This window comes from Vanacampus margaritifer, chromosome 7, assembly GCF_051991255.1.
Source record: "Vanacampus margaritifer isolate UIUO_Vmar chromosome 7, RoL_Vmar_1.0, whole genome shotgun sequence".
Lineage (NCBI taxonomy): Eukaryota > Metazoa > Chordata > Actinopteri > Syngnathiformes > Syngnathidae > Vanacampus > Vanacampus margaritifer.
The window spans coordinates 10410118-10434992 of record NC_135438.1 but is presented as its reverse complement, the minus strand read 5'-3'; the positions used below and the strand labels follow the sequence as shown (position 1 = coordinate 10434992).

Below are 24875 nucleotides of genomic sequence, written 5' to 3'. Positions count from 1 at the left end.
CGCCTGCAGTCGCTCCTCCTCTTTTCCAACACACACAAAAACCGTCTGTGGCGCGGAGGCGGGAAGAGTGAACAGCTCGTGGAGGAGGTGGAGGAGGAGGAGTGGGAGGGGAGATGGCGGACTCAACCAACTCTCAAGTCCTGGTCGTCAGTTGAGTCTTGTCTTTAACGGTTTGTGTGTGAGAGCTCAGCCACTACACAGCTACGACAACAACAGGAAGGTAGGTATGAAAGTCCACACTCGACAGGCTCCCGGTGAGACTTAAGCAGAAGCTGTGCTAAAACAATGGGGGAGGGAAAAAGTGGAGGTCCAGCCTGTCCTAACACAGAACGCTATCATGGCGGATTGGCGGGGGCCGGGCTTGTTTGACCTGAGGGGAGGGATTAAATGGCGGGGGAGGAGTCAATTCGAAAAAACAACTAACAGCATTGTTTAAGCAAAAACTGCATTACACTGGAGCAGCGAAGTACACTAGTGGTTGGCACATTTGTCCCACAGTTCTTAAATTCAGAGTTCAAATTTCACAGTGGCTTGCCACGTCATCTCATCGCAATTATGGAAAACATCAACGAAAGCGCAGTACTGAACAGCACACAACTGTGCCATGCACACCATGGGTCAGAATCAGTAATTACCTAAAAACATGATAAAAACAAATCAAGTACTGTTTAGCATATTGGGCCAGCTGATGCAAATTTGAAATCTTGATTGGTTTAAAATACAGACTCATTGCTCATATACTTAAAAGTACCGGTGTGATTTGCCGAGGCGAGCTGAAAGTATTACGCAAATTTGTCACGGCCAAAGCATCGAGGCCGTCGAGGCATGCAGAATGAATTAACTGAAGTCCTTTATTCACATTCAAATATACTTTTAACTGTCGTATAATTGTCAAATACTCAACATAAAGAAAAAAACACTGGGTAAGTCTTTCATCCTAACTCACTGCATCAGACTGTCAAGAGGAGCTGACGGTAACTTAGCATGCACACGAGTAGACCCATCGGTCCATGACGATCGAAAAGTTGCTTATTTCAAAGGTACATTAGTCACAACTAATTCTAGAAACCACGGGCAGATTGGATTGACATGGCAGCAAATAAGAGTCTGAAATCTGGTTAATTTTTAATTCATATATTAAAAGTAACATTGTGCCACTCAGTTAAATTTGTTTATTCATCACAGGAGTTTTGGTGACGGTTCTAGATTAAATAGTGTATCTCCCGCCAACAAAAATCAGCCCTTCTACACAATAAATGTCACGATCATAGCAGTGGAGTGACATGTCTGTTTCCTCATTCTGCTGACCTCATGCAGCAGGCAGCCATTTTGTTGATGTGCCTGAAATGCGCAGTTCCTCAGGCAGCCACAGGGTGGGGTAAGCCATGCTAATGTAGCAAAGCACGAAGACGTTCTATGTTCCTGCTCCTGTAGTACGCAGGCTAAATCACTTTGTGGTCAACTTGTTTCAGCTTCAAAAGCCACAGGATGAGCAAGAATTGAGATGTAGTGTAGATATTGTCTGTTTCTCACACAATTGCTTACCACACCTGACAAGTCGGTGAGGTGACAGTCCTTTTCTAACCTTTATGCCAAAAAATAGCTACTTTACGATGTAAGTTCTACAAAACCTATTAAACTGCATAATGCCGAATGATCTTACATTTCTAGAAATGTAATGTTAACTAAAAATGAACATTAGTTTCAGGAACACTGTTTTACTATATAGTTCTTCACCACTCGCTGTTGTGAATTGACGCAAATTAGTGGAAGAAACACGTATGATCAAAAAAGTAAAGCTGATTGTGAAATGGTTAATAAATCCATAGTTTATGTAACATATCTGCATTTTGTCCCTGTGACAAAGGCCTTTCCAATTATACCATTCGTAGACACGTGTTTAGACTTAGGTGAACCTTTTATTTCCTATATAATTATTTTTGGGTGATTCTGATGCTAATCAAATAGGCCTACCCATTACACGCAAAAAATGTAAAATACTGAACATGTTTCAGAATTAACATCTCTGAAACATCCCCCGAGACAGACACACTTACTGTCGTTAACTTAAACATTATGTTATCGGAACTGTTGCTAATCGTCAAATTCTTCAGTGTCATTATGTTCGACACTCAAGTGTGTTGGTCAAGAACAAGGAAACAAATGGCCTTGGTTTAGTGACATCTACTGGTCTTTGGAGGGAAATTCCCTCTTGCTTCTTGTGACTTCCCCTTTTTCTGCAAGGAGGATCATAATAGTCAAAGTAATACATCATATCTTGCTACCTGGAAGGAAAAAGAAGTCGTTGGTTTTGCTGAGGATCTGAATAAAAAGTACAGGAATTTATGTACGTCATCGATGGAACCGGCCACTCCCGTAGAATGTTTAATGGCACCGCACATCTACTCATGAACCTTTGTGAACCAGGAAGTAGCCAGCTAACAAACAAACTCGAATATAGGCTTATTGTAGGGCTGCTAAAATAAATCGAATGGTGGTGCGCAGGTATGCGTAGAATTTGAAAACGTGATCTGGGACACAAGTCTAAACCATAGGCTCCATCTCACCAAAGGACTCTTTCCTTGCTACGTACTTTAATCACGTTTGTGTTCCCAAGTGAGAAAGTTGCTATTCAATGTCACTATCTAATCTATCAGTAAAGAAGTTGTTGTGAGACAGCAGCATTGCTCTCAGCCTTAAGCATTTTGTCAATGAAACTTTGGTTCCTCCCTTTTGCTCATCCCTCTGTCGGTGGCAGCCATACCTTGCTCAATGTGTATTTGCTCTGCCCCAAATACATTATCCAGTTATCAAGGTCGCTAGTTGACATTTGGGGGATGTAATGCGAAATACGGGAAGGGTTTAAGTAGGAGAAGCTTACATGAAGACAGCCTTGATTTCTTCGGCACGCTCTTTTCTGTTGGGTTTGCACAAGTTAAATGAGATGACAGCGCCATTATTTTCTGCTTGAGGATGGTATCAGAGACATTAAAGCGTGAAATCCGCTGGGAGGCTCAAAGGTAACAAAAGCTCCAGTCCACATATGACAATTCAGTCTCTTGATTTATCTGCTTAATAAAAATCATTGGTATCAACACATCACACATTTATTGCGTGTGTGTTGGTAATACCCGATGATACTTCTCATTCTGAATTATCCTGCCACGGCCAATAAGATGAGAGAACTACAACGTGTATGCTATCAACCATTTGGTGATAGAACCATAGAAGAGAATTGAGCATTTGAAAAACTGAAGAAATTTTAATTTTATATTTGATACGATAAACGAGTTCTGGATTTTAATCCTTAATATTCTCACAGTGCCTGCACATTAGGTTCATTGAAGACTCCAAACTGGTGTGAATTTGAGTGTGAATGGTTGTCTACATGTGCCCTGGGCTTGGCTAGCGACCAGTCCAGGGTGTGTGCCGCATCCTGCCCAAAGTTATCTGGGGTAGCGGCCCAAATTAATGAGGACAATAGAAAACTAGATGGATGACATACTGGAAGAAAAATCATCCGTCTGCGTTAATCCCTTTGGCATTTCGCGGTTAACGTAGATCGGAAAATATCGACACAAAAAAACAGCATGTCTCCCAGCCTGTCTAAACACAACATTCAACAACAATATATTCCGTTTCTGGACTAATGGGGATGATCAACCAAAGTAACATCCAAGGTTTTAAAACTAAAAAAATTGTACCGATCGGTTTTATTTGCATTTGTTTCCAGTGCAAGCCTGACCTCTAGGGGCCACACATATACACAGCCCATTTTGTATGTGGACAAAGATTAGCATTAAAAGCTTCCCTTAATTACTGGGAAGTTACAAAAATATATTTCTAACATAACATTTGATCTATGTCAATTATGACTTAATATAATTAAGTGTGAGGATAAGAAAGAGTACGGTGTTTGTCCGCCACTTGCTCGCTCTCTTTCTCTGATACTGTATTTTAATTTCTCTGAGTCAAAAGAAGATGTCTGTGTTTAGGAAGGGAGGGGGGGGGCAGTTGCATGGAGCAGGGGATTACTGCCTGCTCTCGTTTTTATTTTTGACTTCACCTCATGACAAATAGACGGATTCTTCGTAGAAAGCAGCCATCAGGTTGTGTCTGAACTTTCTTCTTGTATGCAAGGTTTTCATTAAATTGCATTTCTCATCATTCTCTAAGTGTACTAAACACATAATTCATTCATTACAAATGAACCAAACGATTATATTTAGTAAGGGTGGGAAAAAGTACTAATATATAGCAAACCAATATCAAACTATACCTGTATTGTCGCTGTCCAAAAAAAAGAATGGACTTCCACATTTGTTTTTTGTTTTTTTTTACTACTTTGATTAAAAAAAAAAAATAAAAAATGTAACATACAAGGATTATGTTTCACACCTAATTTTTAAATCATCCTAAAATATGGAGATATTGTACAAACAATATTTTGGACAGCAGTGATGGAATGGAGTCTTTATGTATACTGATATCACGCTTGTGGTTTGGAATATACTGGTTTACTAAAGCAGTGTTGCCCAAGTGAACCATTTCATGTAAAATAATCCGCATAGCTACTGAATAACTGAAGATTTCTTAGGACCAGAAGTATTTGAACAATTACATAGTTTTTGTATCAAATCATTTATTGTAAAACAATCTGCATGGATACCGAATAACTGAAGATGTATCCAGTTTGGATCAAAAGTATTTTTCTCTTCATACACCACTGTAATGAATTTGAAATTTGAGTAATGTGCAGACTTTGAGCTTTAATTTAAAAGGCTTCACAAAATATAGTGCTTTCCATTACAATTACAAATATTTGATGTATTTCAGGGGGTTCAACAAATTGGACATTTAACATTCAAACCCCATTTTTGAAATATTGACTCCTTTCCTGTAAGTGCAATGTTAAAAGTTTGGAGCTCAAAGGCAAATGTCATCCATACCTTTGCTTGCTGCTTGTTTGTGGCTTTTACTCGAGCTGCCTTCACTTCTGTCTTCAGTAAGTAAGAGATCCGACCACTGCCTTGACCATGGAAGATTATTCCAATGACGAAACCATAAATCTTTGTCATTAGCCAAAAACGTGTGGTACAAACTACAGTGTGTAAAGCCTCCAATGAATTGACAACACGACAAACAATGATTCAATTGAGATTCTTGGTTGACGCTAACTTGCATGTTTTTGGAATGTGGAAGAAGTAAAAGAGTATCCGGAGCAAATCACACAGCAGGTTTTAGCCAAGATTTAAACCTTGGATCGCTAGTTGCAATTGTGAGACAAATGTGCTAACCCCTGAACTACTTTTTTCTGGAAATAAAATGTATTCTTGAAATCAGCTCTGACATCCAACGAGTGAATCAGCTGTGGTGTAAAGTTTCAATAAAACACATTCAAATGAACAGATTTTCTATGGGAATGTACGTTTATTAAATAAATCCCAATAAATAAGACAAGAAAAATGTTGAATCAACATTATTTTGTATGATTCACAGCAACTTTAAGACGTGATGAAAGATTAAAAATAAAAAAGATGAGCAATCTTCCTATCGTGGGCTGCCAACTTAGCTGCAGACTGCAGTGCTTCCTTACACTTACTGTATTTAACTAAATATTACATGTTTGGAAATAGTTGATGATGTAACAGTACAGCGAGTGGCATTAGGTGCACAGAACATTTGGATTCAAGCATGCACAAGTTGAACAGACCAGAAAAAGAAGTCACATGATGTCCCACTGTTTCTTTACGTTTCTCCAAACTACATCAAATCACAAACAACTAATTTGCATCAGACATTACATCGCAAATCAAAAATTACACAAATGTGCACAGTTGTATAAAATAATGATTCATCTCATAAAAAAAAAAAAAAAAAAACCTGATCGGTCAAAGTGCCTGTAGTTTATTGGAAACGTCTTGCAAGGATCCAGAGACATAGAAGAGTGCTGCCACCAAGTGGTAGAGAGGAGTATGGCAATTAAATGACATCATACTTAGCTGTGGTTTTTACATAAAATAGTCATCATCTTGTCTCAGTTAGATACTAATAAATGTATTTGAATGAGTTAGACATGTGTTAAATGATTTAATTATGTGATCTTGGCACACGTTTGAGCTTTGTACTCTTTCTGCTGACTTCTCTGAATAGTTTAAACTACCGGTAGTTTTGTACACGTAAACTTTTTTAAGTAAAAACTATTATGAAAGTGACTAAATGTCTATGGAAGACACAAATGAATGACAATTGTGATTAAAGTAATAAAAAAATCCTATACGTCCATCAGCCACAAAACCTACAGTATTTACTAACTGAAATATAATGACAAACTTTGCCATTCTCACTGAGACGTCTCCTAAGCTTCAACTAACCTACAAATGCTGTCAGTGTCCGGGCATTGGCAGTCTTTCGTATCATGGCACCAAGACACTGGGTGGCACACCCAAATATTTACTTACTTTGACAAGCAAGGGGCGGGTTATAAAAATAGAACATTAAATGACACGGATATGTACACATTGAAGTGTATTTCAAGCATGCGGCGATGCCAGTCATGATCATATAATGTCGAGCATATCAGTCAGCATCACTAAAGTTGTACGACAACACCGACTGATTACAGGTTGCTTTCCTGGGTGTCGACGGGGTGCAGGCCTCCGTTCTCATGCAGTCTCTTGGCACGGTATGTTTCGTAGTGGATGTTATGAGTCACCTCTTTCAGATCCTGTAAGTGAGACCTGTGCAAGCAAAGGTGAGTTTGTGTTTAAATGGGGTCAATTCATGTCAACCTTACAAATGAGGCACAAGCCGTTTTTACCGGATGATGAAGTCTCTCAGCTGGGCAAACTCGCAGTGATTCATATTTTCAACTGCAACAAAAGCAAACAAAATGCGAGGGAAATGCTTAACCTGTCAATAGCTTCTCTGTGGCTGAGGCTGGAAATGTCAAAAGAAACAATGCTCACCTTCTACAACTCCCCATGCAGTCTTCCTCCCCAAAATGCGCTTGCCATTCACTTGATATTCTTTGTCGCTGCCCACCACGGCAAAGGGCATCGCCTCCTGTGGATGCCAGACATTTGCATGAGGTTTAATGGATCGTCGCGAGAGAGCTTTGGCAAGTGTTGTGTGGGAAAACCCAAATCACTTACCCTGATCTTGTCGTTGTCGCTCTTGTCCTCCATGTCCTCGTCAAACTCTTTCTGCGGGTAAAACTCGATGCCGTTCATCTCCAGCTCCTTCTTCACCTGCATCACAAAGCAGGGAGAATACAACATTATGAAGCCGCACGTTTTTTTGTTTATCAGTGCAATCTATGTTAATTGAATCATTAATTAGGCACAGGTTTTTTTTCGATTTTTTTTACGCTACTACTGTATTTTAATGTTGATCATTGAGTGTTGCCAGTGCCCTTGAAAAATGTACTTAATATTTTTTAAGGCAGTGTGTCTTGGCCTGACATTTTTTAACTGTTAATATGGTCATGGCAAAAATTAACTCTTATAATGTACATTGTTTATAAATAGAATGATTACATTTTGGGAACTCACACAATCACACAGCCTTGTGAGTCTTTCTTTTTAAGCTTGAATGTGCTGTGATCCATTTTTTATATATAGTTGATGTGCTGGGAGTGTGTTTGACGCTAGATAACACTTTGTCAACAGCACATAGTGTGGAAAGTAGCTTAATATTTTCTACAGCTAACACACTCAAAATAGTGACTAGATTTCCAACTTGAAAACATTCATCTCTCTCCTTCCTGCATTGTTATTTTTCAGGTGGTCGAAACGTGATATGGTGCATGCATGACATCACTTCCCAGACGGGAATGCTAATTGTGGACAGAGCTGGGCACTTCCGTTAATCGTCACTTCCCAGCGACGACGACGCCCATCTTTCGGCGAATGCTTTATGACACGAAGCCGCGAAAAAATCCACAGACTTAAAATTGCCGGCTTAAGCACTTTTACTTCATCAATCAAGGTGAGTACAGACGGTCCCTCTCATTACGTGTATTTTTGCGTATTTCGCTGTAAACACTGTAGTTTATCTTCTATTGGATTCTACACTCTAAAAATGGATTGGTTAAAAAAAAAAATCTAGTAGGTTAAGCTCACATTGACCATTCCGTGTGGTTACGGGCATACCAATTTTATTGGTTAGCCAAACAACCGATGAAATTGGTTATAATAGAAAGTCGCAATAGATCACTTGGAAATATATTTATTGTATCAATTCGAAATGTATTTATTAATTATTATAAGTGATTACAATATATTATAATATATATTATAGATAATACACTGTTTAAAAATGGAAATGTGTGTCGAGATAGATCACGAGGGATGACCAGCTCAGTGGCCTGGTGGTAGCGTGTCTACCCTGAGGCTGGGAGGTTGTGGGTTCAATCCCTGGCTGGGTCATACCAAAGACTATAAAAATTGGACCCATTTGCCTCCCTGCTTGACATTCAGCATTATGAGTTGGAATTGGGGGATTTGATCACCAAATGATTCTCGAGCGTGGCACCTGCTGCTGCTCACCGCTCCCTCAAGGGATGGGTCAAATGCCGAGAACAAATCTGACCAATCTGTTTTTTAGGGTGTGTAGTGTACAGTTGATTGTTATGTGTCGTTTTTGTGGAATGGGGTCTTCTCCTGTATTTTATTTTAATGATTAGTTTTGTTCCATGCACACACGTGATGGAAGACTGTCACCTCACTGCTGCTCTCAAGAGGCAGTTAATGGTACTAGCCCCTGATAGTGATCGGTAAGTGTCAATTAGATCTTCTGTGATCTACTTGCCAACATTGATCAAATATAGGCCGTAATGAATTGTGACTTTTCAAAGTAAGTGTAGTCAGATTACTTCACCAGGAGGAGTATTGCATTCGATTAGTTGTAGACTAATTGTACTACTAGTTGTAGTTGTAGACAGACACGTCACTTTCAAGCACGTTACTGGTGATGACGTGGTAAGCAATTTGATGTACTAAAGGTAATAGTTTTTTGGAAATGTGCCAATCTGCACAGTAACCCATAACTTCAATTAGTGCAACATGATCGGTGTCTGGTTCCTCAGGCTGACACAGTTAGCATGCCTGCCTCCCCTGTGGCTCTGCGGCCTTGCAGTGGATCCATTTTGACGACACAGTTATGAAAACAAACATGGATCCTGCATAATAATCGCTGGAAACCCCTTATGTCACAATTTGGTGAATTTCATACTTTTTCACAAATCTATACCATTTGTCAGTCCAGCATTTTTAAATCCAAAAGGCCACAATAAGCACACTACGAAAAGGTTTGTGATTTCAATGGAGCACACTCACCCGCTGCTTGAACTCATGTCTCTCTTCGGGGGTCATGGTGTCGGCCTTGGCTATCACAGGGATGATGTTGACGGAGTGACTCAAGCGCTTCATGAACTCCACGTCGAGCTGCCGCAGTCTGTCGCGTACAGTCGATAAATGAAAGGCGAGAAAGTGGGTTGGGAGGGGAGCTGTCACTCTCCATGAATGCACAAGCGCTAATAATCAGAATGGCAGACGGAGGCGCGGGAAATTAAGTTGTCATGTCTCATCTGTCTCATTAACCTTCACTGCTCTGGGAATTCTCTCTCATGCACTGGATTTGAGACACAACAGATGACTAGAATGTGGACTTAATAGAGTGGGGACAATTTCAGCCATTGACAAAGACCCACTTACGAGTGTCCAGTCGGGGAGATGAAATAGAGACAGCAGTGCACTCTGGTATCTGGGATGCGCTTCTTTCTGGTGATATTCACCTCCTCTTTGAGGAACTTCTCATACTGCTCATTGATATACTTGCAAATGGGCTCCCAGCTGTGGACACGAATGAAAAAGCTAAGTTGAGCAGAGAAAATGACAAAGGAAATGGTTCCCATATTTAAGAGAATTAGAGGTAATGTATGTGCAAGACTAAACAGTTACTCCCTTAGCTTTGCTATAATTCAGCTGTGAGTTTAAAGTTTCAAATAGTGAAGTGAAGCTGCACCTCAAATGGAAAACCACCCACCAGTTGTCGTTATTGATTAGGTCCCCAAAGCCGGGAGTGTCGACAACAGTCAGCTTCATTTTCACGCCGCCTTCCTCAATAACTGCATACAAAGAGCCATAAAACATACAATAAAACATACTTCCATTTTTATATTTTATTAATATTGGCAACATGGTGAAATAGTGGCCCGAATGCCACCTCGCAATTATAAGTTCTGGGTTATTTGTCTATTTGTGCCCTGTGATTGGCTGTCAACCAGCCCAGGGTGTACCCCGGCTCCCACCCAAAGCCAGCTGAGGATGGCTTGTCCTAATTAGGACAAAGCAGCGGTAGAGAAAACGGCTGGGTGAATTAATTAATGTTTTAATTTATTGCAACACATGTAAATGTCCTTTGCCGCTGCTGCGGACATGGCCATGAAAATGGACCACCCAAGCAGCTTATCACCGATTTATCACCTCTAACTCCCTGGTGCTCTAAATCATGGAGGACGCTCTACAATTTTTATCTTCATGCCAATCCAGAAATATCTGCCTCACAGGAATGACAAAAGCATTGGCGTGATATATCTTCAGTAGGCCTTTAAGCAAATGTCATAAATGCCTACCTCCATATTACTGTCTGTTCATAACATTACTGGGGGGTGGGGGTCATAAATAGGCATGCAAAAATAAGGTCAAGCTTTTCATCACTGAATATCACAACAACAAGGTAGTTCAGAAAGGAGCTCCAAACCTCCCATATTAACAACCTGCGTGAGAATGAATTGGCAAGTGCATTATTTCATTTCTAAAAATAGAAATGCTGAGTGTGTCTTGCTGCGTGTACTCACCGTGAGACACAGATTTGATCTCCACAGTTTTGGGGATCTTGTCATCACGGGGCCATCCTGCGCTCCTCCTGCTCACTTGCGACTTAAACAAGGTGTTTACTAGAGTCGACTTCCCCAGACCGCTGTGACCTGATGGTGAAAAGAGTCTGATGAGCAGGCCTGATAGAGACACTTATTTGTGTCCGCCCTCACAGTATGATAGTGAAGTCAAATGAAAAATAGTTACTTTTAATGATAAAATAATGAAAACTAATGTTTTTAATCAACAAATATTTTTTATTTAAAAACCTAAAAAAAAACTAAATGTTATATGTGTATGTATTTTGTTTGAGAGGTTTTTTTTTAATTATTAAATTGTGGAAATGAAAATTAAAACAAGTGCATTTTAAAATGCGGCTAAATTAATGCAGTAAATATGACATGACTCTTGACTATTGATAATAAATGAAGATTGAACATATTCTTTTCTGCCTTTTTTTATTAAATTCTCTGAAATTGTTGGCAATTTCATGGACATTTTATGGTAATTTTCCTCTTTTTGGACATATGGTCACTTTTTTTTTTTAAATTACATTTTTAGGTAATTTTAAAAACTTTTTCATTTACCTTTCGTCTCTCTTTTTCTGATAACTTATAAATTTGGACTCTGACATTTTTTTGAATATTTAAATATTCATTTTTAATCTAAATCATTAATTAATTTAAATAATAATTACAATATATATAATTAAATATGTCAAAAAATATTAATTTCTACACATTTTTAGAGATCCATAGGTGAGGGACTAACGAGCCACATGTGGCTCAAGAGCCGCAGGTTGCAGACACCTGGTCTAGACCCTCACTGTGCTGAAGTTTCACAAGCTTTCATGGGAGGCTGCAGTCAGTCACACTCACCGACAACCATGATGTTAAATTCAAAGCCCGTCTTCATGGTCTTCTTCCTCATCTGCTCAATGATGGTGTCGATACCGATGTACCCCAGCAGAGTGGACCCCCCGCTGGTGCTGTTGGAGGTGCTGTGACCATGACCACCAATGTGGGCTGCAGCATGACCGTGGCTCACATTGTGGCCTGCGGCGTGCCCAACGACATGAGAGCCCCCGAGGCTCTGGCCGTGACTCCCGATGGGCACCGGGATGGCGCTGGGAGGTGGCGCGGATACTCCAACTCCTCCCATGCCCGGCCCTTGAGGCGGGAAGGGGCTGGAGGGGGAGGGGGCGCCCACATTGGGGGGTTTGGCGGGGACGGCCGGTTTGGGTCTCACTTCTGGAGGAATTATGTCAGACATGTCTGTAGAGGAGAGAGAGGTAAAAAAATATATATATCAGTTTTCATACAGAATGTCGGTCATGTGTAAGAAGTAGGGCAGTAGAGTAGCTGGGTCGCCTGCTCCTTCCTATCTGGAGCTAGGTCAACAACAGGGATGGGTAGCGTACGGCACAATTGGTCTTCACCGTTCTTTATTCTGACCCACTGAGTACTTTTTCTGAAAATTTGGTTTATAAAATGTGTTTATTCTTTTTTCCTACTGTATTCATCTCAGTCAGTAAATAATTTGTATGTATTGGAAGTACTAAAATATTAGTAAAATATGAAATATAAAAAATAAAACTTATCATAAAATTAAATTAATTAAATGATTAAATGATCATGAATTTTGAAATCATTATTAAAATAAACAATTTGATTTGTTCCATTAATTTTGTTATTTTGTTTTATAGATTGGTTAATTAAAATCATTTATTCATTCTTTGTAGTCCTGTTTTCTTATTGAATAATTTGTTAATTGATGTATTGTATTAAATTAAATTAAATTAAAAATTAATTACATTAATTATAACAGAAATACTTATGAATATGACTTTTTAAAGGATGTGATTTATTTTTAACTAAAACTAACTATTTTACGGTACATACAAATTGTTCACACTTTTTCAATTTTACCTCATCTACAAATGATCTGGTGTTCAATTCCGAGATCAAATGTGGCCCTTGAGCAACTTTTTTTAACCTCAGAGATATTTCTCGAGTACTGATAAATAAATAAAAAAAGATGATAACTAAATTATCCATCCATCCATCCATTTTCTTAACCGCTTATTCCTCACTAGGGTCGCGGGGGTGCTGGAGCCTATCCCAGCTGGCTTCGGGCAGTAGGCGGGGTACACCCTGAACTGGTTGCCAGCCAATCACAGGGCAGATAACTAAATTATATATGTTTTAATTTACAATACATGTGATTTAGAAAAACAATAGCAACATGAAAAAAATTACAGATGTCTTACTAATGAGCGATGGGCTACCTGGTGCCCACGGGCACCATGTTGGTGAACCTTGACCTATAACCCATCCATCCATTTTCTTTCATTTAGGTTACACGTGAGCTAGATCCCATCTGACTTTGAGCAAGAGATGGTGTACCTGCACTGGCCGCCAGCCAATCACAGGACCCGCAGAGATGAGTTGAGTTAAGGTACCAACATTATTTTTTGGTGATGCTGTCATCGGGAATGACAATGGAGTCATTGCAAAAGCATGTCTAATTTAAAGAGCTTATAGGTGACAAGACAGGATTTGCGCATGGTGGCCAGTGGCTCAGTCCCTGCTGTGGATAAGACAGCAGCCCACATTCAGAGCCAAAATAAGTTGACAATCTTCAAAATATTATAGTCTCATTAGATACTAGAAAGTACGGTGGACATGACATAATTTTTGGTTTGGGGTTTGAATTCCCGACCTTTTTGAATGATGCTTGTGGATATTCTCATTCATTTAGGTCATTGAATCGATCACAACTGGACTGTTCTGTTTGTCTAAGAATTTTGAATGATGTGCGTGAGATGGGATAGGCTCCAGCCCATTAGCGACTAAAATGAGGACAAACAGTACAGAAAATGATTGTGGAGACGAGCTTCTGCTGCCTCAAATGAGAATGAATATAGTTATTAAATTGCTTTACGCACCCTGACCTATATTGGATTATTTTTAGCATGTTTGAAAATCTAAAGGTGAAGAACATCCAAGTAGGGACACCCTGGTGGATGTTGTGGGGCTGTCGTGGTTGACACGTCTCTGCAGCATCGCGTGGACATCGGGCACGGTGCCTCTGGATTGTCAGACCGGGGTGGTGGTTCCCCTTTTTAAGAAGGGGGACCGGAGGGTGTGTTCCAACTTTAGAGGGATCACACTCCTCAGCCTCCCAGGTAAGGTCTATTCAGGGGTGCTGGAGAGGAGGGTCCGTCGGGAGGTCGAATCTCGGATCCAGGAGGAGCAGTGTGGTTTTCGTCCCGGCCGTGGAACAGTGGACCAGCTCTACACCCTCAGCAGGGTCCTCGAGGGTGCGTGGGAATTCGCCCAACCAGTCCACATGTGCTTTGTGGACTTGGAGAAGGCGTTTGACCGTGTCCCTCGGGGAGTTCTGTGGGGGTTGCTTCGGGAGTATGGGTTACCGAGCCCCCTGATACGGGCTATTCGGTCCCTGTACGACCGATGTCAGAGTCTGGTCCGCATTGCCGGCAGTAAGTCGAATTTGTTTCCGGTGAGGGTTGGACTCCGCCAAGGTTGCCCTTTGTCACCGATTCTGTTCATAACTTTTATAGACAGAATTTCTAGGCGTAGCCGAGGCGTTGAGGGGCCTCAGCATTGCCTCTCTGCTTTTTGTAGATGATGTGGTGCTGTTGGCTTCTTCAAGCTGTGACCTCCAGCTCTCACTGGAGCGGTTCGCAGCCGAGTGTGAAGCGGTTGGGATGAGGATCAGCACCTCCAAATCCGAGACCATGGTCCTCAGTCGGAAAAGGGTGGAGTGCCCTCTCCGGGTCGGGGAGGAGGTCCTGCCCCAAGTGGAGGAGTTCAAGTATCTTGGGGTCTTGTTCACGAGTGAGGGTAGGTTAGAGCGGGAGATCGACAGGCGGATCGGTGCAGCGTCTGCAGTGATGCGGACGCTGTATCGGTCCGTTGTGGTGAAGAAGGAGCTGAGCCGAAAGGCAAAGCTCTCGATTTACCGGTCGATCTACGTTCCTACCCTCACCTATGGTCACGAGCTGTGGGTCGTGACCGAAAGAACAAGATACCGGATACAAGCGGCCGAAATGAGTTTCCTCCGCAGGGTAGCCGGGCTCTCCCTTAGAGATAGGGTGAGAAGCTCGGTCATCCGAGAGGGACTCAGCGTCGAGTCGCTGCTCCTCCACGTTGAGAGGAACCAGTTGAGGTGGCTCGGGCATCTGGTTCGGATGCCTCCTGGACACCTCCCTGGGGAGGTGTTCCGGGCATGTCCTACCGGCAGGAGGCCCTGGGGACGACCCAGGACACGCTGGAGAGACTATGTCTCTCGGCTGTCCTGGGAACGCCTTGGGGTCCCGTCGGATGAGCTGGCTGAAGTGGCTGGGGAGAGGGAAGTCTGGGCTTCCCTGCTAAAGCTGCTGCCCCCGCGACCCGACCCCGGATAAGCGGAAGAAGACCGACGGACGGACGGACGGACCCTGGTGAAAGCGCAGAGGAATTCATCTATCCAATTTCTTAACCGCTTATTCCTCACAAGGAGCGCGGGGGTTCTGGAGCCTATCCCAGGCATGCATGTCTTTGGAATGTGGGAGGAGACCAGAGCACCCGGAAAAAACCCACGCAGGCACGGGGAGAACATGCAAACTCCACCCAGGAAGGCCGAAGCCTGGACTCGAACTCACGTCCTGAGAGGCAGACGCGCACGGAAATTGTCATAAAAAATAGCCCTGATGTATTTGACCCACAGGATAATACCACAAAATAAGCAATTTTGTGATAAAAGGGAGAAAGTCATAAGGATGTTCACCACTGTACTCCACCCAGCCAGACACCCTTATAAATGTTTAAATAGGCAGACAAGCATAACTGTAGTCTGTGATATACTTGAGGAGTTGAGGTGTGTCTGGGCTGAATCAGCAGTGTTGAGCTGACAGATGGTAAATAATAACAACAGATAAAAGACAAGCGAGGTCCCAGCCTGCAGGCTTGTGCACATGGAGCTGGCTGCGCTTCTGTCGGGCTTCCGTTCGGTGAAGCCTGGGCCACATAATGCAGGTCACCCTGGCTGTCACTGCACATTTACCACATGCACTAGCCATGCAGTGCGTTGTGCTGTCATTTCGCACACATGCATGCGCACTGTCACAGCAGCGCAAGCTGAGACGATTAAGGGCGAGATACACATATGGTGGTGATGAATACAGTACGTAAAAACGGTCACCTGTTTCTCATAATGAACACCTTTCTTTGAGTGAGGTTAATATTAAAAAGAAAAGCACATTTTCAGCGCCTGTGTATCTTCCGGTTGTATACAACACAATCATCCTAGCAGCCTGTGTCGGCCCCTATTGTCTCTCGCGGTGTTCAAGACGGCTAGCGGCTAATGGGAGCCACGCGCTGCGATGCTAACAGCTGCTTCGTCACTAACCTGTAGACGCGACGACGTCTCTTCGGGAGGTCGCTAAAGTCGCCTTATTTCAACAAAGTGGCTTCTGACAAGGCGATGGCGAGATGAGCAGATTGTTCTGGGTACCTCCTCTCCTTCCCTCTGGCTTTGAGAGCTCCCCCCTCCCCTCCCTCCTTTTCTTTTCCTCCGTTACTAAGGCGACACGAGAGGAAAGAGGGCGTGGGAAGATGCGGTGCGCATGCGCAATACATTCTGAACGTGAGAAAGCTGAAGGTACGTCGAGTTCACACAAGAAGGCCAAGATTTGAACCCTTGAAAGTATAATAAAATGAGAGCATTTTGAAATACAAAATTACTTCCAGCAGCCCAAAAAATTGTTGTAATGCGTATTTTTTTAAATCATATTTTTATGAGGAATAATAGCACTCCTTATTTTTTTTTCATACTAACATCAATAACGTACTTAAACAGAACTAAAAAAGTTTTTTTTGTCACATGGCCGGGCTGCTGCTCTTTCTGGTATGCCGGTCTTGGCCACCTGGGGGCAGTATAAGACAAACATGTATATAATTTATTGAGACGTCTCAACTTCTCAGTTTATCAGTTTAGATATAAAATGCATTCTTCCTCACACATAAAAAATATATGTGACTGCCCGGCACAGAACAAACCATCTGGGCCAACTTTAGTGTGATAAAAGACTTCAAATGATTTTTTTGTATTGCAGAAGCATAATCTCATACCGAAAATGGTTCACACGGAATCAAGTCTCGCCCATGGCCATGTCAGTCCCCAGACCGCAACACCATTGAAAACCTGTGGAGTGAGCTGAAGAGGAAAGTACCCAGGTCGCTGGATAACTTAGAGGGATTGTCCAAAAAAGAGGAATAAATTGAATTAATAATAGACAAATAAGAATGAATTACTGTATGCTCTATTATTAAAATAAAGCTATTTTATGTACGTACGCATTTTTTTTTACCTCATCTAAGAATGTCAGTTAAAAATGTGACCCATCATGCCAACAAAGGTTGTTAAAACTACATTACACGTGCAGCTGCTGCGATAGTTTACATCACCTGTACGTACGGTATCTCATTCTCCTCCCATTCTTCCTCGGCTCTTCTTCTTCATATATTTACGTGCGCCACATCGAAACACTCCACTAACCAATGTTTTCCTTAATCGACATGCCTGCTCCTCTACTGATAAGCAGCAACATCTGAGTCTGATCACGCCCCCCCCACACCCTGCGACGGCCTTCAGTCCTCTTACAACGGCTCTGTACTCACCCTCATACACGGAATCTGGATCATAAATGCTGACGTAATAGGGATCCTCTGGTTCCTGCCTTGGAAAGCGAGTCCTTTTTGAGGATTCGGGTGCAGACGGCCTGCTAAACAGCTCCCCGCCGAGGTTTGAGGGATGTCGCAGTTTGGTGGTAGTTTCATGACGGTAGGCTCCTTTTAGAAAGTCACTCACTTCACTGACATTTCCTGATGAGATTCCATTTTGCCGTACAGGAGATGTTTGCACAGGATGCACCAGACACGTCTTAAATTTTGTTCCTCTGTACGTCCACCGGGGAGCCTGCGTTGCTCGAACCTGGTCTCTTGATTGACAGCTGTGTTCCTGATCAACCTCAACATCAGTCCAAGGTTTGGAGCAGAATCGTTGCTTCTCTATGGATTCAATGTTGACTGATGTGTTGGTTGATGTGATTTTAGTATCTTCTCTGGGATGCCAACTGAGTTGATCTTTTCTCCAGCTCGTTCTCCAGCCCTCAACGCTGGCAACGGACTTTTCAGGAGTCATCTCTCCATCTGCTTGCTTCTCACGGTGTATTTTCTCATATCCAGGATGAGGATAGCGCTGCGAAAACTCTGCTTAAAGAAAAAAGACAAAAAGTAACCAAATGAGGAATGTATTACTTAATTTAAGCAAAAATAATTTGCCAGTCATACGGGAAAATTTGACTTGGCAAATATTCTTACAACAAATAAACAGCTCGCTTCAAACACCCCATCCATGTCTAAGTTAAAACTAGTGTAATTGTGGTATAACTATTTCTTATGTTAAACTAAATTTATAGCCAGTGATAAAATCTCATAAACAAATTTAATTCATTTTTATAAAATGCAGCCTGAGGAGGACACTTGTGAAAAAATTGGAATAAAAAAAAATCATACATCAACATCAATCAATCTGATGCATTATTATTGTTGTTGTTGTTGTTATCGTTATTATAGAATGATGGTACTTCTTATTTTAACCAGTAATCTCGACAGCAAGGTACAATATATTATTAAGATTTTTAAAGGCGAAGTCAACCCCAAAAATGTCTTGACAATAATATATTCTATGCAAGCCAACTAGTCTAAATATAGTATTTTTAGTTAATATTGTGTTAGTGGAATATGAGATATGAGTTAAGCAGCAAAATCCAGCAGTTTTATCAATATCAGAAGGCGGCCATTTTGCCAGTTGCTGTCGAGTGATAATGACATCACAGTTGCTCAGGTCTCAGGTAACAACCAATCACAGCTCAGCTTCAGAAAACAGGTGAGCTGGGATTGGTCGTTGCCTGAGCAACTGTGATGTCATCTTCAGTCGACAGCAAGCGGCAAAATGGCCGCCCCCTGAGATGGATCAAGCCGCATAACTCCTATTCCACAAATGTAACATTAATCAGAATGTCATGTTTAGACGAGTGAGGTCACATATTATTGTCAAGAAATGTTTTACGTCGACTTCCCCTTAAGGTTTAGGTCAAAGACTTTGCTCATCTCTTGTACTTAATCCATGTTTACCTCTATTAGAAAAGTCCAATACTGCGTTCCGATCAAGCCCATCCTGCCTGGCTCGGGGCTCTGTGTTCGTCTTTGGAGAAAAGGAGACGGAGGGCTTTGCGGGACGTTTGACATTTATTTCTGCGTTATCCCTCTGCAGATGCTGACCGTGATTTCTCCAAGAAGGACATGTAGATGAACGAGCAGGTCCAAAATATGTTAAGCTGGGGGAACATGATAAACGGATTGATTGCTGTAGGCCTACATGTTTTTGTTGTTGATTTTCTTCCTCAAATGACCCATAATAAACCCCATTGCTCTTTTACCTGTCAGCACCCGATTCCTTTGTTTGATTTCTTTCATAGGTGACACCCTGGAGCCTAAATGAAGGCATGTCAATCCCTTTCCTGTTGACGGGAGCAGACAACGGCGCGGATGAAGGATGAGGAAGATGAGGAAGATGAGGAAGATGAGGAGGATCTTTTGCTTGTTTGGAGGACGCCGACAGCCGAGGGATTAAAGGTGACAGACGCTCAAATACGCTCATTCTTCCTTTGTCTGCTGCTGCTTACGATGGGGAAATGAGATTAAAGCGCAACCTGGTGAAGAATGAAATAAAGAAACATTTGTTAAAGGCTTGCAATTCCCTCTGGAAAACTGCAGGCAATCGACAAAACACAATTTAAGTGTCGAAATACAGAGCCATCCATCAATTTATTTTTGGAGACTGGCAAGCATTTACTCTCACATTCACACACTGAGTGCAAAATGAACCGACACTGATAGTGTAGTCAGCCAAGTGTGACGCTGTGGATACGCCGTCACTCCACAATATTGACGTTTCTCAAAATTTTAGCATTACCTCTCGAATCATTTCAGTTTTATTTATATAGCACTTTAAGAACAACCATGGCTGAAATTAAGTATTTTACACAAATACAAATTTAATTTGAATTTAAGACAGCATAATATAATGTGATACAATAAAAAAAAAAAAATAACGTAAAAAAAAAATAGTCAAAGGTTGAATCTCAAGATGTGCGAATTTACATTTTGTTCGAGTTCGAGTAGTGACAAGTACTGAATACTTAAGCGCCTTCCAAGCATTAGCCATTAAGTAGCAGAATAGATAGTTTGACTTTTTTTCACATCATTGTAGTGAAAATTACTGTCTATATTGGTCGCTAAATCAGCTATTTCTGCTACTGGAAGTGGTGTGATGTGTCTTTCAGAATAAAAGCATAATACAGGAAGTGCAATGTTAACTGTAAATGTTGCTAACTAAATTACTGTCTTGTGTCTACATTGGTCGCTAAATCAGCTATTTCTGCTACTGGAAGTGGTGTGATGTGTCTTTCAGAATAAAAGCATAATACAGGAAGTGCAATGTTAACTGTAAATGTTGATAACTAAATTACTGTCTAGTGTCTACATTGGTCGCTAAATCAGCTATTTCTGCTACTGGAAGTGGTGTGATGTGTCTTTCAGAATAAAAGCATAATACAGGAAGTGCAATGTTAACTGTAAATGTTGATAACTAAATTACAGTCTTGTGTCTATATTGGTCGCTAAATCAGCTATTTCTGCTACTGGAAGTGGTGTGCTGTGTCTTTCAGAATAAGAGCATAATACAAGGAAGTGCAACGTTAACTGTGTAAATGTTGCTAACTTTTCTTCTTCTTTTTGTACCTGGATCAGAACCTGATTTTGGACCATCTTGTTCTTGCGGTTCTCTAATAAAACCCCAAATTAAGCATTAAATAAATAAAACTAATAAGAACAATCCTGCACTAACAACTAATCAAAAATAGCTGAATTTAAAAGACAAAGTCAAAATGAAATAAAATCTATTCATTGTGTAAAATCCAAAATATTATAACCCTCTTTGGCAGTATTAAAAAAAATATATATAATCTGTATATTTAAAACAATGACAATGAAGATTTTTAAAAAGCAATTAAAAGTCACTAACCCGCACGTGGAGGCTGTCTTGTTGTTGTGAGTCTTGAGTGAGTAAAGGAGACAAAGAGCATGATGAGGAAAGAAAGACAAAGTGGGTGTCACGGGCGGACAAGTGCCATTCTCGTGATTCCTGCACACTGAGGCGGCACTGTTGTTTCGCACCCACACTGCATCCTCGCTCTGAGCTCTGTCCTGCACTTGACATCACAACGTACTCATCACAACTACAGACCAGACTTTTATTTTTGGTGTCAACAGATAAGGAAGCGCACGAGAGTGGAGTGACTCACCCACAGGCACGACAAAAGATCTCTTGTGATGCCATTTTCTGTCATCGATCAACACACATCTGCTGCTTTTATTAGTCACACATTGTACTATAGTCACGACTAACACAGTGGCACAAACTATCCACATGCGTCTCGGCGTCTGTTGTTGCCATGGAGAGGAGGGACACGCCCACATCCTGAATAATTCAATGCATTTACAGCAGGGGTGGGCAAAATTTAGGGCTCAAGGACCATTTTATTTTGAAAACAGTCATGGGCCAGGTCATTCGTATTTCAATATTTATATATATATATATATTTTTTATTTATTTTTTTACCAGTTATTTGATTAATTAAATACTTTTGGAATTTATATGTAATGATAATTTTAATGTATTAGTTCTTATGAACTCATACGCCGTTAGTCCAGTTAAAATGGATCTTTGACGTCTATAATCGTCAATGGCATTGAATGAGCTAAAAATAAATCACCAAACATGTCATTAATAAACACATGACATAATTTTAGCAACAAGAAAAAAGACAGAACACATTTTATTGAGAATGTAAATGCTCAAGGGCCAGACTTTGCCCACAGGCTATATGTTGCCTACCCACTGATTTACAGCGTCAACAGCCACAACATTAGGTACACCTGACAACACGATCCAATACAAAAATCGGCCTTTACAAAGAAAATCATGCACAGTTTTCATTCTTGTATGTGGTTGTACAATTGTATTATAGATAGACATCTGTTTGTAATTTTTGATGTTATGGGAATTAATAAGGTCACCAATATATTAAGAACACCTCCCAAGATGATGTAGTGCAGTTTGACACCAACACAACCGCCATGATAAATGTGATGCTGTCATATACGAAATAGAGGAAGCGAGATGGATGGTCGGAACAGATTTTCAATGTGTCCCACCGGGTATCTTGCAATTGTTTATGATATGCAGCAAAGCACAATTTTTGTTCATACCCTAAGTTTTGTGTTCAGTTTGTAAATATTCAATGAGTTAGATTAAAAAAAACATTCAGATAGTAATTTAACTCGGGGTATAAAATAACTTTGGGCTGAACTATTATGTACCATAAGCGGGATGACATTAGATTAAATCAGTTTAATTATTAAATTATGAATGAACGTGTTAACTGTATTTTGAATTACATTGAATCCATGAGGGAAAGGTCATAAAAAACGGAAGAGCTTTTTTTCTTCTTTAACTCTTTGACTGCCAAAAACGTTTAATAACGTTTAGTAAAATCCTAAGGAGGGCTGCCAAAGATGTTAAAAGTCGTTAACTATGTTTTTTTTTTTTTTTGGAAAAGGGTGGAGGAAAGCCTTGGTAGTATGTGTGTTTCCATAGTCCAAACACAAAATTTTCTGTGAACCTTGAAAGATCAGTCAAAATGCTTAAATCAGCTGGCACCCACAGCATCCCTTTTCTGAAAACGCTTGGCAGTCAAAGAGTTAAATAGAAGAGAATTTTTTTTGTAACAATGAGATATTAAATAATGTTGCAAACAATTCAGGTGCATCTCAATAAATTTGAATATTGTTGGAAAATAATTGCTTTAGCAGTTCATTGAAAAAAAATAATTACATAGGCCTATATTCAATATACATGTATATTTATTATAAATATGTATATTTATTTTTTATTGTTGTTGCTAGGTATGTGAGTTTCACTATTTCCATGATTGAATTACTGAAATAAATGAACTTTTCCACAAAGTTCAAATGTATGCAACTGTATCTGCATTTGAATGAGTGACCCAAATAAAACAGTAACCCGGGTTCTACATGCAAAGTAGGCTACTGGATTTTAACAATTACGCAAGGTTACCTGATGTGTCTGGTATTATATGACACTTTAACAATAGGAATACAGTACATACATCGACACTATTATACACTTGAAATGGTAGTCAAAGTACAAAAACAAAATTGCATGTTAAAAATTGGCACAGGTGGACAATGGCACGAAAGTTGACATCAAGTCTTCCCAAAAAGTCATCAAGCCCCTCCACAATCTCGTTCTGGCATCATTTACACTAAAGTCCATTTGCTTCACTTTAGTCTAATTCACCACTGAAAAAAAAAAAAACAATATGCTTGGGATCAGTCAGAGAAAAGTTGGTGTGATGAGATAAGGCTTATCCAATCATCCCTCCTTTTTCCATTGTGGAAGCGGAAGCCCCCCCAGACCCCCCCTCTGCCCTCCCGTGGGATCATATGAGAGCATCTGTGTCATCATCTCTGCAGTTCACGCTGGCCACCAGCGGGCGATGCCTGCCGCTTTTATTGCTCCACATGTGTGTGTCTTGCATCCCGGGTTCCAGGAAGTACAGGCACGCTCCGAAGCCCGCCAGCACCAGGACGGAAACCAGCAGGTAGAGCGGCACGAACCAGTCCAAGAACAACCACGACATCGCCGGTGGTTTCGGAGGTCTCAAATGGATGAGGAGGAAGAAGCTGGGAAGAAGACAAGAATTATTTTTGCTGTACTTAAAACAACACCCCCACCTACCCCCAAACATTGTAATGTGTTTTTTTTAATAAGGAAAAACAGCACTGTGTGGTTGTACTTTATAAATGTAAAGAATTAAACAGTTTGTGCGTTATGATTTAATATTTCGTTTCAATTCATTATGATGCTTCTACGGATGTGTCCATCTTGGCCACACGAGGGCAGTATAATACTGTCATACAGACAAATGAAGAAGCGCCACTACTATTCTCAGTGACTTAAAAACCTGAAATATGAGTTATTTTTCAGACAAAAAAAGAATATATTGAGATTCCTATATTTTCTGCGAATGGGTTGCTTTTATCGTTTGTGCTCAAATATAATATCAGGGTTGTAACAAACAGAATGACCATCGATGCTACTTAGCATGCTAGTTAGCAGTAGCACATCGATAATGTTTTGATGGTAAGCTAGCATATGCATTCTTAGGGCAAAGTTGTTTGTTTACATGTATTTCTCTTTCATGTTTATTTTGACAGCAAACCAACTGAGTGTTTTTTGTTAAGAATTGTTCACTATTTGCCTACTAAACTGCTTATTGTGACGTTAGTTAAGTCGAAGTCACTGTTAACATGGAGCACTCGTACCATGAGATTGTGCTCACAAGCTTTATTTTACAGTGGTTACCATTTAACACCTGTATGGCACTTACGAACAGTGAACTACGGCATATTTACAGCTTGTCATTCATGTATTCATCTTTTTTTTTAAACTCAAGTTATTCAGTTGAAAGCAAACTATTCACTGTTTTTGTACTCAAGCCCAAGCAATAAAAGTACAGTCGTGCCTTAATATACAAGTTACCAGACGATTTTTTTTTATGAGTAGTTACTGAGCTTTCGTTTTTCTTTCGAGATACAAGCCAATATAGTATAGTAGTAGTAGTATAATAGTATTAAAATTATTATAATTATTATTTTTTTGGACATATGAGCCAACATTTCACAAAGCTGCGTACATGCACAAAAAGCTAAATGTCACTTAATGACACAAAAACGCTATGACTCATCATCAAAATGAGTATTTTGGATATTTGGGCAATAC

The 24875-nt window shown here is 40.6% G+C and overlaps 1 protein-coding gene and 1 long non-coding RNA gene across 7 annotated transcripts; one reads left to right on the top strand and one right to left on the bottom strand.

Moving 5' to 3' along the window:
* The first annotated feature begins 7 nt into the window (after positions 1–7).
* On the top strand, positions 8–24611 carry LOC144054603 (uncharacterized). 2 transcript variants are annotated; one of them, XR_013294681.1, is made up of 9 exons: positions 8–220; positions 7785–7989; positions 13237–13337; positions 17488–17726; positions 17795–17929; positions 17999–18178; positions 19221–19315; positions 19426–19582; positions 21281–24611. It is a non-coding gene; the product is annotated as an uncharacterized LOC144054603 (long non-coding RNA). The 2 variants fall into 2 exon arrangements; XR_013294680.1 differs by having other exon boundaries at positions 16999–17726.
* septin3 (septin 3) lies at positions 5405–17707 on the bottom strand. Of its 5 annotated transcripts, none has more exons than XM_077569735.1 (10): positions 17564–17707; positions 11759–12154; positions 10862–10990; positions 10048–10129; positions 9717–9854; positions 9339–9456; positions 7155–7250; positions 6969–7065; positions 6821–6872; positions 5405–6740 (listed from the first exon to the last, which is right to left on the bottom strand). In XM_077569735.1, the coding sequence occupies exons 2-10, from the start codon at positions 12150–12152 to the stop codon at positions 6620–6622; spliced, it is 1227 nt and encodes a 408-aa protein (XP_077425861.1). In that variant the 5' UTR covers positions 12153–12154; positions 17564–17707; the 3' UTR covers positions 5405–6619. The 5 variants fall into 5 exon arrangements, with proteins under 5 accessions (XP_077425861.1, XP_077425862.1, XP_077425864.1 ...); XM_077569736.1 differs by lacking the exon at positions 17564–17707 and adding an exon at positions 17361–17505; XM_077569738.1 differs by lacking the exon at positions 17564–17707 and adding an exon at positions 17351–17496.
* Positions 24612–24875: the final 264 nt, after the last annotated feature.

Bases quoted from the DNA above. Each gene is read 5' to 3' on its own strand.
- septin3 (XM_077569736.1), bottom strand. The intron at 9,855-10,047 runs GTGGGTGGTTTT...TCGTGTCCACAG, and splicing joins CTAATCAATAACGACAACTG to CTGGGAGCCCATTTGCAAGT. The intron at 7,251-9,338 runs GTGAGTGTGCTC...TTTGTGATGCAG, and splicing joins GACATGAGTTCAAGCAGCGG to GTGAAGAAGGAGCTGGAGAT.